Source organism: Mus musculus, chromosome 9 (genome assembly GCF_000001635.26).
Source record: "Mus musculus strain C57BL/6J chromosome 9, GRCm38.p6 C57BL/6J".
In the NCBI taxonomy this organism is placed as follows: domain Eukaryota; kingdom Metazoa; phylum Chordata; class Mammalia; order Rodentia; family Muridae; genus Mus; species Mus musculus.
Genome location: NC_000075.6, coordinates 121,846,047 through 121,860,176, shown reverse-complemented (window position 1 = coordinate 121,860,176; position 14,130 = coordinate 121,846,047). Strand labels below are relative to the sequence as shown.

General features: G+C 45.5%; 1 protein-coding gene and 1 long non-coding RNA gene across 7 annotated transcripts; one reads left to right on the top strand and one right to left on the bottom strand.

Moving 5' to 3' along the window:
- Positions 1 to 968: 968 nt before the first annotated feature.
- Positions 969 to 2,430, bottom strand: Gm47112 (predicted gene, 47112). Its single transcript, NR_168944.1, has one exon. It is a non-coding gene; the product is annotated as a predicted gene, 47112 (long non-coding RNA).
- Higd1a (HIG1 domain family, member 1A) lies at positions 2,381 to 11,620 on the top strand. Of its 6 annotated transcripts, none has more exons than NM_001357838.1 (6): positions 2,381 to 2,665; positions 3,305 to 3,456; positions 3,592 to 3,727; positions 7,572 to 7,686; positions 9,855 to 9,989; positions 10,488 to 11,620. In NM_001357838.1, the coding sequence occupies exons 4-6, from the start codon at positions 7,590 to 7,592 to the stop codon at positions 10,541 to 10,543; spliced, it is 288 nt and encodes a 95-aa protein (NP_001344767.1). In that variant the 5' UTR covers positions 2,381 to 2,665; positions 3,305 to 3,456; positions 3,592 to 3,727; positions 7,572 to 7,589; the 3' UTR covers positions 10,544 to 11,620. The 6 variants fall into 6 exon arrangements, with proteins under 6 accessions (NP_001344767.1, NP_001344766.1, NP_001344769.1 ...); NM_001357837.1 differs by having other exon boundaries at positions 7,568 to 7,686; NM_001357840.1 differs by lacking the exon at positions 3,305 to 3,456 and having other exon boundaries at positions 3,592 to 3,739; positions 7,568 to 7,686.
- The last annotated feature ends 2,510 nt before the right edge of the window (positions 11,621 to 14,130 follow it).

The window sequence follows — 14,130 nt, the reverse complement described above, 5'->3', positions numbered from 1 at the left end:
TACTTACTCTCAGATTCCACGTTTCATGCCACACAAAATTATACCGATCCTAGAACTACTAAGAAAAGGCTGTGACCATCCTGGGTTTCAGAGGCCCTATTACAGGGTAAGGCAGAGAGTTAGCACTCGTGTAGTATCACTACTGACGGCTAGGCATCAAGGAATCATCAATAAGCTATTCAGAGCACTAGGCTGCCTAGGTGCACAGCTGGTTTAAGGTACAGCATTCTAGACACCTATATAGTTCTAGTGGGCAAATCAGGCAGGGTGGTGTACTCAGATGAAGTTCCTGGAACAGAATCAGGAATCCATACAGTGGAAAACGTAGAGTGACTCAATGACAGGTCAGATGCCAGAGCAAGGTCCTCCTGTTTTAGTTTTACCACACAGTCTTGCTGGCTTCAAACTTGCAATTCTCTTCAGACTACCAAGTTCTGGGGCTGTAAGTGTCACTACGCCCAGCACTACCTCTTGTCCTATGACTCAGGTGAGGAAGTTCCATCATTCTTTGGTCTAGTGTGTTTGCTAAGCTTGTGGGCCTGGTTTCTCTGATATGGTTTTGGTATGTCCAAGTGTTCTGATTTAATCTGATGACTTCATAAGACGGTGCTTTTTCATTGGTGTATATACATCCATGTCTTGTGGTCTGTGCAGCACAGTTGAATGTTCTTTGTGATAAGCTGTATGTCCAACATCTGGTGGTTATCTACTTACCCAGGTAAGCATCCTGCCTTAGCAAGAGATTTTAGAAATTGAACAAAGTGTTGGTGTAGAAAACAGTTACTCCAGGCAAGGCTCAGTCAGCCTCAGCAGAAACTCAGAGCAGGGCACTGCCGATCTCCTATGGAACATGCTTTCTCTAGTCAGGTCTTTCTTCGTTTACCACCACTGACTCCTGCTCAGCAAAGCTGTGTTTAGCACACCCATACAAAGAACATACTTTCAAAGACACAAAGCTGCCACATATCCAAGGTATGGAAAGCTTTATTTCATTTTTGTTCTTTGAACCAGGGCTTCTCTGTGTAGTCCTGGCTGTCCTGGAACTTGTACTGTAGACAAGGAAGGACTTGAACTCTGAGATCCACCTGCCTCCCTCCTAAATACTAGGATTAAAGGTGTGCACCACCATAAAAGTTTTATTTTAAAAATATGTGTATCTTGCCTGCATGTATACATGTATGTGCATCATATATACATGCCTGGTGCCTGAAGCAGTCAAAAGAGGGTTTGAGTTCCACTGAGTTGGGATGGTTGGGAGCCTCACGTTGAGTGTCAGGAACTGAACCTGGATCCTCTTGTAAGAAGAGTAACAAGTGCCTTTAAATCACTGGGACAACTCTCCAGCCACAGGCATAGAGTTTTATCATGTATAACATGGAATGTTTCCTACATATGACTTAACTCAAATAATTTTTAACCTGTGTTTGATCCTTGGAACCTGTGGGCAAAGGAAACAACAGGTCCCTTCATGTTGTCCTCTGCTCTCCACACATTTGCCATAGCACATGTGCCCCTCCCCACAATAAATAAAATGGTAATACAAAATTTTAATATTCAGTCATGACACCTGTTATGTAGTTATTGGAAGGTGGCTCATAAGACTACACCAGCCTTCAGGAAATTCAAGAAACGTATTGAGGGCCCAACAAGATGGTTCACTGGGTAAAGGCCACCAAATCCCACAATCAGAGTTCTAGCCCCAGGGTCCAGACATTAGGAGGTGACTGGTGAAGGTTGTCCTCTGACCTCAGCAAATGTTCACACAAGTAAATGTAATAAAATTAGTTTACAAAGAAAAGAAACATTGAGGTATGGGGAAGTTAGAAAGTTAGCCGATTCACTGTGGTTCCTCTTGCCAGTTTATATAATCGGTGCACAAAGGGGGAAGAAGCCCTCTGCAGAGCTGCCTCTGGCGGGGCAAGGGGTGGGCAGGGTAGACAAGACGGAATCCTTTCTCTTGTCCGTGGTTGGTGCTCTATTCGGGGTGAGGAGACAATTGTTCCTCTCCCTGAAGTCACTCAAAGTTGAGTACCTACCAGTAGCCTACCTCTCTCAGAGGCCGCCATGTTCTGCTACGCTGAGAGTCTTGGACAGACACGTCCCATAGTGGGGCTGTCGGTGTCTGCCATCCCCGGAGCCCACACGAAGCCCCGCCCCGGAAGCTGCCTGCCCCATCAGACTCCTCCCCAGGCATGTGTGAGGTCACTGCTCTCCGGCCACCACCAGCTCCGGGGAGGGACCCAAAGGCGCCCCGACGGCGCATGCTCCCGCTCGGGCGGGCCGCTCGGCTCACCTAAGCCGGTCTAGCCTGCGTGCGTGGCGTTCGCGGAGCCCAGCGAACCGGTCGCGAGAACCTCGAGGCAATTGGGGTTGGGAGGCAGCGGCCGCCAGGCGGCACCGCGCCAGCACTGCCGCCCAGGCCTCACGTCTGACACGAACAGCGCGCGCCGCCACGAACCGGGCCGGCCCCCCAGCCAATGGGCGCCGCGCTACAAGTGACCACGCCCACCGCCCCTCGCACGTAAAGGGAGTCTCTGGCCCGGCCTCGCCGGCTGCTGGCTTCTGATTGGCTGGGGCGAGCAGTGGCCGCAGCAGGCGAAGCCGGTGTTCTCGCACTCGGGTGGCGGCCAGAAACCGGCAGGACTGGAAGGGACCCCGCGTCTCGGTGAGTGAAGCGGGAGCCGGGCGGGAGGCGAGGGCTGCGGGGCGGGGGGTCCCTCGGGTGGGCGGAGGACTTGGGGTCCCCGTCGGCCAGTGCATGTGGAGCCGGAGGAAGGAGGCCGGAGCTTCTGGAGCGGATCGTGGCCGAGGGAACGAGAGTCGCGGAGGAGGCAACGATGGCAAACGGGGACCGGGCTGGTGCCAGCTTCGGGGATCCCGGGAGCAGTGGGAGGAGAGGGAGAGGGAGCGCGATCGCACGGGTCTAGGAGTCTGGACAAGGTCACAAGAAGGTGGGAGGTGAGGCAGGGCGCAGCGCTCGGGCACCTCGGCCTGGCCTTCCCGGGCGCCACCCGGGGTTTGCGCAGACCTTACGTGACCCTGTGTCACCGGATGGAGGAGGGAAGGCTGTGGCGGAATGCGAATGCCCCTGACAAGGGAACGGGGTGCAGAGATCACAAAAGCACGACTAAGGTTCAGGTGTGCCAGCCGTCCGGGTGACTCGATTCTGTTCTCTGCTTCCCTCGTTTATTCCTGGGGTGGAAAGCAGTCCTCTCTTTGAGGGGGTGATCCCTACCCGGGAATCTGCTTCCCGGACTACTGAGGCCCCCTGCAAATTGACAGTTTGGATGCAAATTCTTGACAGGTTCAAAAGGTTCTCGGTGCTCCTGGAATGTGCTAGAAGGTCTTCTCTGCACAGTATAACTTGAAAGGGCTTCTTAAGATACAAATCCTAGTGTTGTGCCCCTGGCCGTTTGAATCACAATCTCAGAGAAGCCATTTTGCACAAGCTGACAGGTAACTTAGGCAAAATCAGAATTTAAAATTTACTATTTTAGGTAATAGTTCTTAGGACCAAAGGGACATGCTGGGAAGAGTCTTCAGCTGTTATATCACCTGATGCCCAACCATTTTCTTATTTACCTCTTCTAGGTTGCCATGCCTTTGGAAAAGTGTGTCAGTAGTTATGCCTGGCCTTACAGAATAATGTGCTCAGCAAACTAAGTTTGAATATCTGGTTATTGCTGACTTAAAAATAAAAATATGTTCTACTTTCTGACAGATATAGGTCAGTCATTGGGTGAGTGAGATAATAAAAAAAAATCTAGTGGGAAAAAATCTTTTTAACTTGGAATTGAAATTGTTAGATAATTTAACTGAAGAGAGAATAGCCCATTTAACTATAGGTGTAATGTACACAGTTTTTACAGTTCAAAGACAGTATGAATTTTTATATTTTCAGTTCAGATTTACACCTGTAACATAAAAATGTTCATTTAACAATAAATAAATTGTCAAACAAAACTGTGGACTGTATGTGGGGAGTCAGATTGTAATCCTACCTTCCAGAAATATATTCCTGGTGTGGAACAATCCACATGACCCTTATATTATGGTCATATAATTCAAACTCATTTATCCACCTGTAAAATAAGGATATTGATCATCATCTCTTACTTAATTTCTTACACTTAAGTTATGATTTGAGCTTATTGACCGTGAGTTTTAAAGCATGTCCTTTCCTTTTCACCTAAGTGGCTATATTTCATAAATACTACCACCACTACCACCTCTTCCTTCTCTTCTTCTTCCTCCTCCTCTTCCAGCATGGTTTTGCTGTGTAGCCCAGGCTAGCTTCAAACTTGAGATCTCCTGCTTCCCGTAGTCTGATACTGACATTACATGCAATTTCCACCACAGCACACTCTTCAGTTTCCTCATCTTTTTGTAGCCCTTTCTGGTAGCCAAATGCATATATAATTGGTACAAATTCGTACCTTTGCATTGGAGTAAATGCCTTATCCACTGGGTCATATAATTACAGTTCTATCCATGTGGCTTTCTTTGTGCTCCAGACTCATCTTCAGCTTCTTGCCTGACATCTGCCCTGTCATGCCTGATGGGCGTCTTTTGTAAATTTGATTTCATTATTTTTGTTGTTGTCTTGAGACAGAGTGTTGCTTTGCAGCCTAGGCTAGCTTTGCACTCCTGATCCTCTCCCCTCTTGAGGGCTGAAATTATAGGCACATATCACCACTCTGGCTATCATTAGTCCCCTAAAAGAAATAATGGCTACATGATGCGCCCCAATTCTTAACCGCATTATGAAATTAACAACATTCTGAAAGTGAGGTCAAATGCCCCACCCATTCCAGCTTGATAATCTATATCACATACTCGTGATGAAGGGAAGGGATGGGTGTCTTCTGTTCTTTTATATACAGTAAAGAAATAGTTCTCTCTCCCTCCCCCTCCCCCTCCCCCTTTTGCTCCATGAACCCACTGGACAATACACATAACCACCTAGGAAATGGGGAAAAGATGCCAGCCATGGTTTGTTTCCTTATTTATGGTGTGTTTGTTGACAATGCTGGGGATCTAACCTGTGACCTCAAGCAAGCTTAGCAAGTGCTCTGTCACTGAGCTGTGTCCCCAGCACAATAGAGGTGCCTCTCTCATGATGAGTTCAGGAGGCATAAACACAAAGGGAGATTTGTTTTGTTTTATATTTTCGAGATAGAGTCCCTCTATTATGTAGCTCTGGCTGTCCTGGAACACAGAGATCCATCTGCCTCTACCTCTTGAGTGCTGGGATTAAAGATGTGTATTACCCTCCCCAACCACAAAGGGATGTTTTTAAAGTAGATTGTAGTCTGATAATTTTTGTCACTTGTAACTTCAAGGAATCAAGACCCACTCAGGATATTTTCTCATTTTCATAGATGCTGTGTAAGAACAATAAAAGGAAATGGGCATAGGTGTGTGCAGCTTGGTGGTCTCACATTGCCTGATCAAACTCTGAAAGTACTCTACTCACTATGTGCAGGCCATGGGGATGTATGCAAGAGGGCAGGTCTGCACCCCAGCTTCAGGAACTCACACAGGTGTTTGTCAGTGTTCTGTAGGAGGGCGTAACCAAAGAGGACCTCCCAGAGGAGGCCAATTCAGGCACAGACCTGCAAAACCAAGAGTTAACTGGGGAAAATTGAAGTAGAGAGGCAAAGGGGAGCTGTTGCGACAGAGCACTCAGCTCTGTAAATGCTTTGAGCTGGCCTGGAACTCAAGATCCTTCTCCTTCAGACTCTGAGTGCTGGTTTTACAGCCATGTGCACCGCACCTAGTCAGTATTTGTTTTATTTTGTAAATGTAATCACATCCTGAACCTTGAGCTTACCAAGCTTTGTATGTACAAAGCTTAGTAAGATGTAATGTGTTAGGAAGTATTGGGAGTACAAGAAAAGGGAAAGTCTTAGCCCTAATCTGAATATTCTAGCTAGCTAAGTCTTCTTCTCTGTTAAGGATAGTATTTACTCCTTAGGGAGTGTACGGCTTGGAGAGGTGAGCTCACTTTTCAAACTAAACATTGCCCCATTAGAGTTGGCTTTTCTTTGAGGGCTTTGCCGCATATGAAGAGTCCAGGATTGCATGCTAATGAGTGGATAGCAGTTGTCACCACTTGAAGATTCATGTACTGTATGCTGTGTTTGCCTCCTTTATTTAATCTGTGGGTCAGGATTACAGGCAGTTCGACAGGAGACACACAGTAAAGATGACATGGATTTGTCACTCCTGCACCTTGATGAACTTGCATGAGATTAGTGATTGTAGGGAGAGAGAGCCCTTGCTCTCTGTGATGGCAGAATGAATTCTTTTGCTCCTTTACTCATATAACCATTTGCTCATCTTGGCCTTGTTTGAGTGCCACTTAAAAGGATGTTATAAAGAGGAAGCTGGGGGAACATTAGGAAGGTGTGTAAAAGAAGGCGGATCAGAAGAGAAGCATAGTAGATGTCAAATAAGACCGCCCTGAAGGACTTGTTTTTCGTTGTTTGTACTGATGTTAACACTGATAACCTCAGATAGAAAGAAAGCAGGAAGGAAGGAAGGAAGGAAGGAAGGAAGGAAGGAAGGAAGGAAGGAAAAAAAAATAAACCAGCAGCATGGTGGTGTACGCCTTTGATTCCATCTCCCATGAGGCAGAGGCAGGCAGATCTCTGAATTCAACGCTAGCCTGGTCTATATATTGAGTTCCAGGGCAGCCAGGGCTATTCAAAACAAAAAAGAAAACCCCAAAAGCTATGCAGTGGAACATGGAAGCATGTCTGTAAGTAGCTATTTCGATCTTGTCCAGGTTCAGGGATCAGCGTCTTCTGGCCTCCTCAGGCATTTGCAAGCAGATACACAAACAGACATCTACACATTCTTTTAAAAGAATATTGCTATTTTCCCAGTGTGTTAAAAGAAAAATTGTTACATGAGAGAAAAGGCAAAGTGATGGAAGAATAAATATATACAATTCTCTTTAATTGTGAAAGTTCAATTCTAAAAGTATTTTTCAAGTTCACAGATAACAGATACCATGGAAACTAGGCATAGTTGTAGCCGGACTTTGTCTACTTTGTGGCTTCTTTCTCCTACCTTTTCAACCCCCTAACACTAAATAGAGAAAAAAGTGAGGGGGGTGGGGAAGTGTGACATTATTGTTAGACTACTTCCTGCTGACTAGGGGTGTCAAGTTCCTTGGGGACAAGTTTGATCTTCGCTGTCAGGAGATCTGATTTCTTCTCATTTCTTTGCATGTGACTACTTGACGAACCATACCACCTCCTGGGACCCTAGCCTTATATACCCTCTAAAAAGTTCCCAGAATTCCAAATGTCACATAATCACAGAAACTACCTGCAGCTGCAAACCCATGCCTCTGCTAGAGCATGAGGCAAATCATAGTCAGCTGCTGCAGACATCGGAAGCAGCCCCACATCTCACTCCTGAGATTAAAACGAAAGCATATCTCTATTTCTGTTTTTAAAGAAACCAAATTTCTCACTAACCATAGTAGTTCATTCAGTATTGAATAATATTCTAGGTGCTTTTAATTACATAACCTCAAAAAAAAATTCTCTTTCAGGAAGACTCTTCAAGAAATCACAATGTCAACCAACACAGACCTTTCTCTCTCTTCATACGATGAAGGTCAGGGGTCTAAGTTTATTCGGAAAGCTAAGGAGACACCGTTTGTCCCCATTGGTAAGTTGGCTGATGCTCTGATATGCAGCCTGCTGTGAGCTTGGAGCTATGGATGCATGATAAATTTGTATATTGAGTAGATCCTGAAATACCTTTTTTCTCATTTTGTTGAAATATGGTAAGATCAATATATAAATTTCATCACAAAAGTTCTATGTATATTCAGGTTTTTGGCTGTTATTTCAGGGCCCCATGCTCTATGGGGATCCCCAGACCACCTTCTGACCCAGAGACTTACCAGGACTCAAGACAGAAAAACCCTGTTAAGGTTTCTAGCATTGAAAGGATAGAGGTGAAAGTCAGCAAAGACATCTAGGATGAAATCAGGAGAGACAAGCACAAGCCTACAGGTGCTTCCCAGAGGACACTGCATTCTTCCGCCAGTGATGGGCAGCAACACTGGCAGACGCAGACTGCCAGACTCAGAGGCATGCAGCGGCCATGAAGGCCCTACTTCCCAGGAAACAGCAATATGATCAACAATGGAAATTCTAAAGTCAGTAAATTGGGATAGTTCATTCACTTAAAGCATATAGGAGTTATAATTAGTATTAAAGCAGTAGAAACATTCCCTTTAAAGTTGGGAATTGATCAGGGATCTGTGCGGACTCTGCTGTTGTTGCCTGGAGAGACTGACACTTTGCAAATTCAGGGCAGGAGCTGTGTACATACTTTAGGAAGAAACTCTGTTGGTCTATGGGCAATGTAATTCTCTGCACAGGGAATACAAGACAGTCTAATGAGAAGCAACTAGACCAGTTAGGTGCCACCGTTCAGACTCCTTTACTTGACTCTTTTAACAGTGCTTCTCAACCTGTGAGTTTTGACCCTCTCACAGGGGTCACCTAGAACCATGGGAAAACACACATTCACATTACAATTCATAACAGTAGCATAGTTATGGTTATTAAGTAGCAACAAATACGATTTTATGGTTGGGGGTCACCATAACATGAGGACTATATTAAAGGACGGCAGCATTAGGAGGGTTAAGAACCAGTGCTCCAGAGAGTCCCGTTCACACTGAACCCAAGTAGGAAATGACGTCATTGGTGCAGCAGAAAACACCAGGGGAACGTCTAGCTGGCTTTCCATTTTCTCCGTTCTCCTACAGCTTTCTGGTTTGGGTCTGACAAATTGTATTTACTCAAGAGTAGTCCTGTTGTCCTTTGTTTCTTCCTTTTCAGTGCTAACTCAGTTATTTCCTAATCTCCTTTGCTCTGTTTTAACATCCAAGCTCAATTACAAGCTTAGCCTCTTTAGTGTGTATGTATTGCCTATTGTATATTGACTGCTAATTTTAGTTTTAGGTTATGCAGTCTAAGTATTATTAGCCTTTTTGAAAGTCAATGTTCATTGTGGCCTAATGTGTGATTATATTTTGTCAAAATTTCCTAAACGTTTGAGAGACCATATGGTCTGTTTTAAAATTAATATGTCATTTCTTTATTATTGTCTATGTGTGCTATGTGCATGTGCCACAGCGCTCATGTGGAGGTCTGAGGATGACCGTCAGGAGTTGGTTCTCTCCTTCCTCTGTGTTGAGGCAGCTCTCTCTTCCTTTCTCTTCACTATATACCACAGGCTAGCTGGCCTATGGCCTCCTGTCTCCACCTTTCATCTGCCCATAGGAGTGCTGCTGGGATTACAGATAATTACCACGTCTAGCTTTAAAAAAAAAAAGTTGGATTCCAGGAATTGGGCTCATTGTCCAGCTTGGCAGCATGTTTACCTGCTGAGACAACTCACTAACCCTGGCATTCTTAAATCTGACTACTTACTCCATAAACCCACATTTGTTCAGAAGTAATCATTAGCTGAGCATTGTGGCTTGTGCTCTAACCCAGCACTGGGAAGGTAGGGGCAGGAGAATCAGGGAGTCAAGCTCATCTACTGCTCATTGCAGATTTGAGGCCAGCCTGGGATACATAAGACCCAGTGCTTAAGAGGCAGAGCCAAGTGGAGTTCAAGGCCAGCTTACTGTTCACTGTGAATTCTAGACTTGGCTTGTAAAGCAAAAATGATTGAAAATTTAGTTCATGTGTTACTTAATGAATGGTCTGATAAAGTATCCTTACAAAAATAGCAGAAAGTACATTGGCTAACGCTCACGTTGTCTTGGCTCCTCTCCCGTGCAGCTAACACAGTCACAATTCTTTGTGTTGCAGGAATGGCGGGCTTTGCAGCGATTGTTGCCTATGGGTTGTACAAGCTGAAGAGCAGAGGAAATACAAAGATGTCCATTCACTTGATCCACATGCGTGTAGCAGCCCAGGGCTTTGTTGTGGGGGCCATGACTCTTGGTAGGTTCATCAGGACATTTCTTAAATTTCTGTTTCTCATTGATGCTTTTCCTTACAAAGCAACGTAAATACTTTCTGCTGACCTTAAAACAGTTTGAAAATACCTTTGATTCATTTTCTTATGAAAGAATAATTAGTTAGAGCAGTGAAAAAGCTTTGCCTCCTGTAATGGGAAATCCTTATTCTGTAAGTCTTCAATTTCATTGCTCAGATTCTGAGCACAGGGTAATAGTAAGTTTTCTGAGAAGGATATGACGGGATTGAGTTTGGGAGGGTAGAAAGGATCCTAAACGTGCTTGCTTTTACTGGCATCACGGTTTATTGACTTGATCTTGTCCAATGTAGTGGGTGTTTTTAAAATTTCCTGGTAAATAGTGATTGCTCATTAAAACGGTGTGACACGCACGGTGAGCTGCTCACACTGGCCTGGTCCTGTAGACTGCTGTGTTTTCTGAATGTTGAAGGAGATGTTTTAATGCTTCTCTTCTTTTTCTTTAGGTATGGGCTACTCCATGTATCAGGAATTCTGGGCCAACCCTAAGCCTAAGCCTTAGAAGAGCTGGTGGCATGGGAAGTGCTTGCTTTAGTTAGACGTCTCATATTGAGGTTACGTGTTTGTATCTACAATAAATAACATGTGGGTTTAGACAAAACACGGTATTGAATATTGGTTTACTTTCTTGCCAGCTTGATTTGCCAAATTGTTAGTGACTGATTCGCTAACTAGGTCACTCATGGGGGTTAAGGTAACACAGAAGAAATCTGTCACCTGAAAGTAGTTGGGTACAGTGTTTTCCTCACACCCTTGTGATGAAAGTCATTGTAAGAAGGGCAGCTGACAATGCAGATACACACACAATATGTGCAGACTAGGCCATGCTTTGGGAGGGTGTCAGGAAAGAATCCTGTTTGCTCTGGTTCGTTTATTTTGTCTGCTTGTGGGCTGACTTCAGAACTTCAGGTTTTAAGGTTTGTTGGCTTCTGAAAACACTTTCCAAAGAGTCCACAAAATATAACTAGCTTATAAATCCCCTATAACTAAGTAGGAGGGAGAGAGAGAAAGAGATTGTGTGTGTGTGTGTGTGTGCGTGTGTGCATGCGTGCGTGCGTGCACGTACAGCAACTTGGAAAGCTGATAAGAGCTGCAGAAAGGCAGTGTTTATTAAAATCACACTTAGAAACTGGTTGTGGGTTCTGGTTAAGCTCTTTTATAATTGCAAAGTTCTATTTTTGCTGCTTGGTAGTAGGATAATTCTTAAACATCTTAAACTATAGGTTTTTGTTTCTTTTTTGTGGTACTAGGCATTACGTGCAGGGTCTCACATAGGCCAAGCAAGTGCTGTACCATGGAGTTGAACCCCGGCAGCAGTAGGTACTGTATGTTGTAACACAAGGATAAAGGAAATACATGGCCTAGTACAGGCAGTGTGTCTACTTCGTAAGAGCCGTGTCTATCCAGGTACCAAAAGTGAGAGGTCAGCAGTGGGTGGGCTGGTGTTTTGAGACATTACACACATACTTGGACATACAGAATGTTAAGTGCACTTTGAAATCCATGTCCAACCCAAACTAATATTCCATAGAGACAAGGTGTCATATGTATTGTTATTAAAATAACTCTGAACATATCAGATGTCTTGTTTTTATTTCAGTTTTGAAAAAGTAAATCCTTCCAGCACAAAGATTAGAAAACAGAATACCTGTGGTAGTAGACGGTTAGAGGCCATCTACAGCTAGAACTGAATGCTGCCATCTGTTGGGTACTTACTGTGTGCCCCACCCTGCTCTGAGAGAGTTTGACTTTCAGTTATTTGTGGTTGTGAGCGTGTGTGTGGTTATGAGCATATGAGTGCAAGTGCCCATGAGGCTGAAGGCATAGAGTATCCCTGGAGCTGGAATTATAGGCAGTTGTACTGGGAAATGAATTTGGGTTCTCTGCAAGAGCACTTCTTGCTCTTAACCATTGAGCCGTCTTTCCAGCTCCCTCCTTTTATCTTCGTTGTTTGTGTGCAGCAGTCACGAGACAATTTTGAGGAGTCAGTTTTCTCCCACCATGGATCCTGGGTATCAACAGGTTCATAGTCTGTGTAGCAAGCACCTTTTCCTGCTGAGTCATGGTGCTGGCCCTTTAAGAACTTGAACATACAGTGTCATTAAACTAATGATATAGGAGATAGTGCCCACGCCACAGACCTGCACATTCCAGGGTCACAGGGCCTGCATTCCAGGTGCTGTGCTGTGCTGCCTACAGGACTGACCATAGGGCTTTGTTTTTCACTGTTCCCGTGTAAACTGGAACTTTAGAAGAGTCCATGATAGCATGACAGGGGCCAGCAGATGTTAGGCACTTGCTGTGGTGGCCTTTGTGACATTGGAGTGGCAGTAGTGATAGATGGTATTTCATACAGTTAAACAAGAGGCTGCAACTCTCATGGTCCTAATCACAGACTGTATAGCCCGATCCAGTCAGAGTTTTCCGTCTTCCCAGCCGTGACACGAGAGTGTGGACTAGCCGTGCTACTGCGCCCCTGTCTAGCTGCTGCTGGAAAAGTTTGAGAAAGCTTTCCAAATTTTGGCTTCCTGCTTTAACAGTGTTCTGAGTTTTGAGAACTTGTTACTAAGTGCCACCTATACTCATGGTTCGGCCACTCTGAGCAAGAGAGCTGTGACTTCCTCATCTAAGGTAGAGACACTACCTAGGATTAGAGAAAGAAAGTCCAAGGGACCTAGCCTGGCATGTCACGCTTCCGTAACCCAGTGCATGGCTGCTGCTTTATAACTGTACTGAGTATAGGGGTGAAGTCCCAGCAGGCTGGCACTAAGTGATTGCGGCAGAACATGGTGGCTGCCAATAGAAGCAGCAGCAGGAGCAGCTGGCTGGGCTTCCAAGCCCAGGGTTGGGATCGGGAGGCTCTCCAAGGCAAAAGCATTCTACTTTGCCTTCTCAGGGAACTCTCCTCCTAAGGTTGGGTATAATGGAGTGTGGGGTGACTGTGTCAGGCCTTTCTTGCCCAGTTACCTGTCAGTGTATCCCAAGTCCCTTTCACCCAAAGCACTTGGCATTAGTTCCCTGTTCAGCCAATGCCTGCTGACTTCATTAGAGTGAATCTTGGGTTTGGTTTGGGGTTTTTGGTTTTTTGTTGTTGTTGTTTTTTTTTTTTTTTTTGCGTTTATGACGTTCCAGCTGGTCCTTTGTCCGTGGGTTCCACACCCATGGAGTTCGTCCCACCACAGATCTGAAATTGTTTGTTTTTGTGTCAGTGGTGAGCATGTGTGGACTTCCTTTTCCTGTGGGGGTTCCTCAGAGTGTTGTGTACAACTGTTACACAGCGTTGTGTTGCAGTAGGCAGTGTGAGTGAGATTGAGAGACTGAAAGACTGCGGCAGAACCCTCACCCTCTTGTTAGGAGACCTGAGCGCCCATGCAGGTTTGGGTCCTTCCTGGGGGCTCTGGAACAACTGGGGATGCTGTGTCTGAGCAACGGTGACATCTAGTGTCCAGAGTTGGGTATGACTAGATTTACAAGCTCCCTGATCTTGGTGCTCATGGAAACCATGCCTCCTGTCCCACAGCTGTCCAGAGTCCCTAGGATTCACAGTTAAGGTTCCATCCCTGTGTAATTCCTCAGCCCATTCCCTCGCAGCCGCAAAGCCAAAATAAAGCGGAATGATCTGAAGTGAAGGCTACCGTGTGTCAAGCAGCAGAGCTGCCAGGACCTATGTACTCCGCCCTGTTGAGACCCAGGCCATTAGATACAATGCACGTGACCAGTGATGGCTTTACCTGGGTACGTTCAGGAAGAACCAGTTCCTGGCTCAAGAAATTTGCTCTCCCTTAGCCACCTGCACTGGGCAGAGACAAAAGAGGAGAGTTACCCGGGTCAAGCTGAGGCCATTGTTGGGCTCCACCTTTAGCAGAGGCTGCTATCCACTTCCCTGGTTTGCTTTTCTGTCAGCAACACCACCTTCTACCTCCTCTTGCTCTGAATCTTACAGGAGTCTTTCCTGCCTCTTATCTAATGGACCAATAACCAAGCCCCGTCAGCTTGTCTCACATCTGTCCCCTCCTCTCCCTGTTCCCTCTACTTTTTACCTAGGCCTGTTTCTTCTCCCAGGTGCTAGTGAGGAAGAGGCTGAAGAGA

Bases quoted from the DNA above. Each gene is read 5' to 3' on its own strand.
- Higd1a (NM_001357841.1), top strand. From the start codon at position 7,590: ATGTCAACCAACACAGACCTTTCTCTCTCTTCATACGATGAAGGTCAG. The intron at 7,687-9,854 runs GTAAGTTGGCTG...TTTGTGTTGCAG, and splicing joins GACACCGTTTGTCCCCATTG to GAATGGCGGGCTTTGCAGCG. The intron at 9,990-10,487 runs GTAGGTTCATCA...CTTTTTCTTTAG, and splicing joins TGTGGGGGCCATGACTCTTG to GTATGGGCTACTCCATGTAT.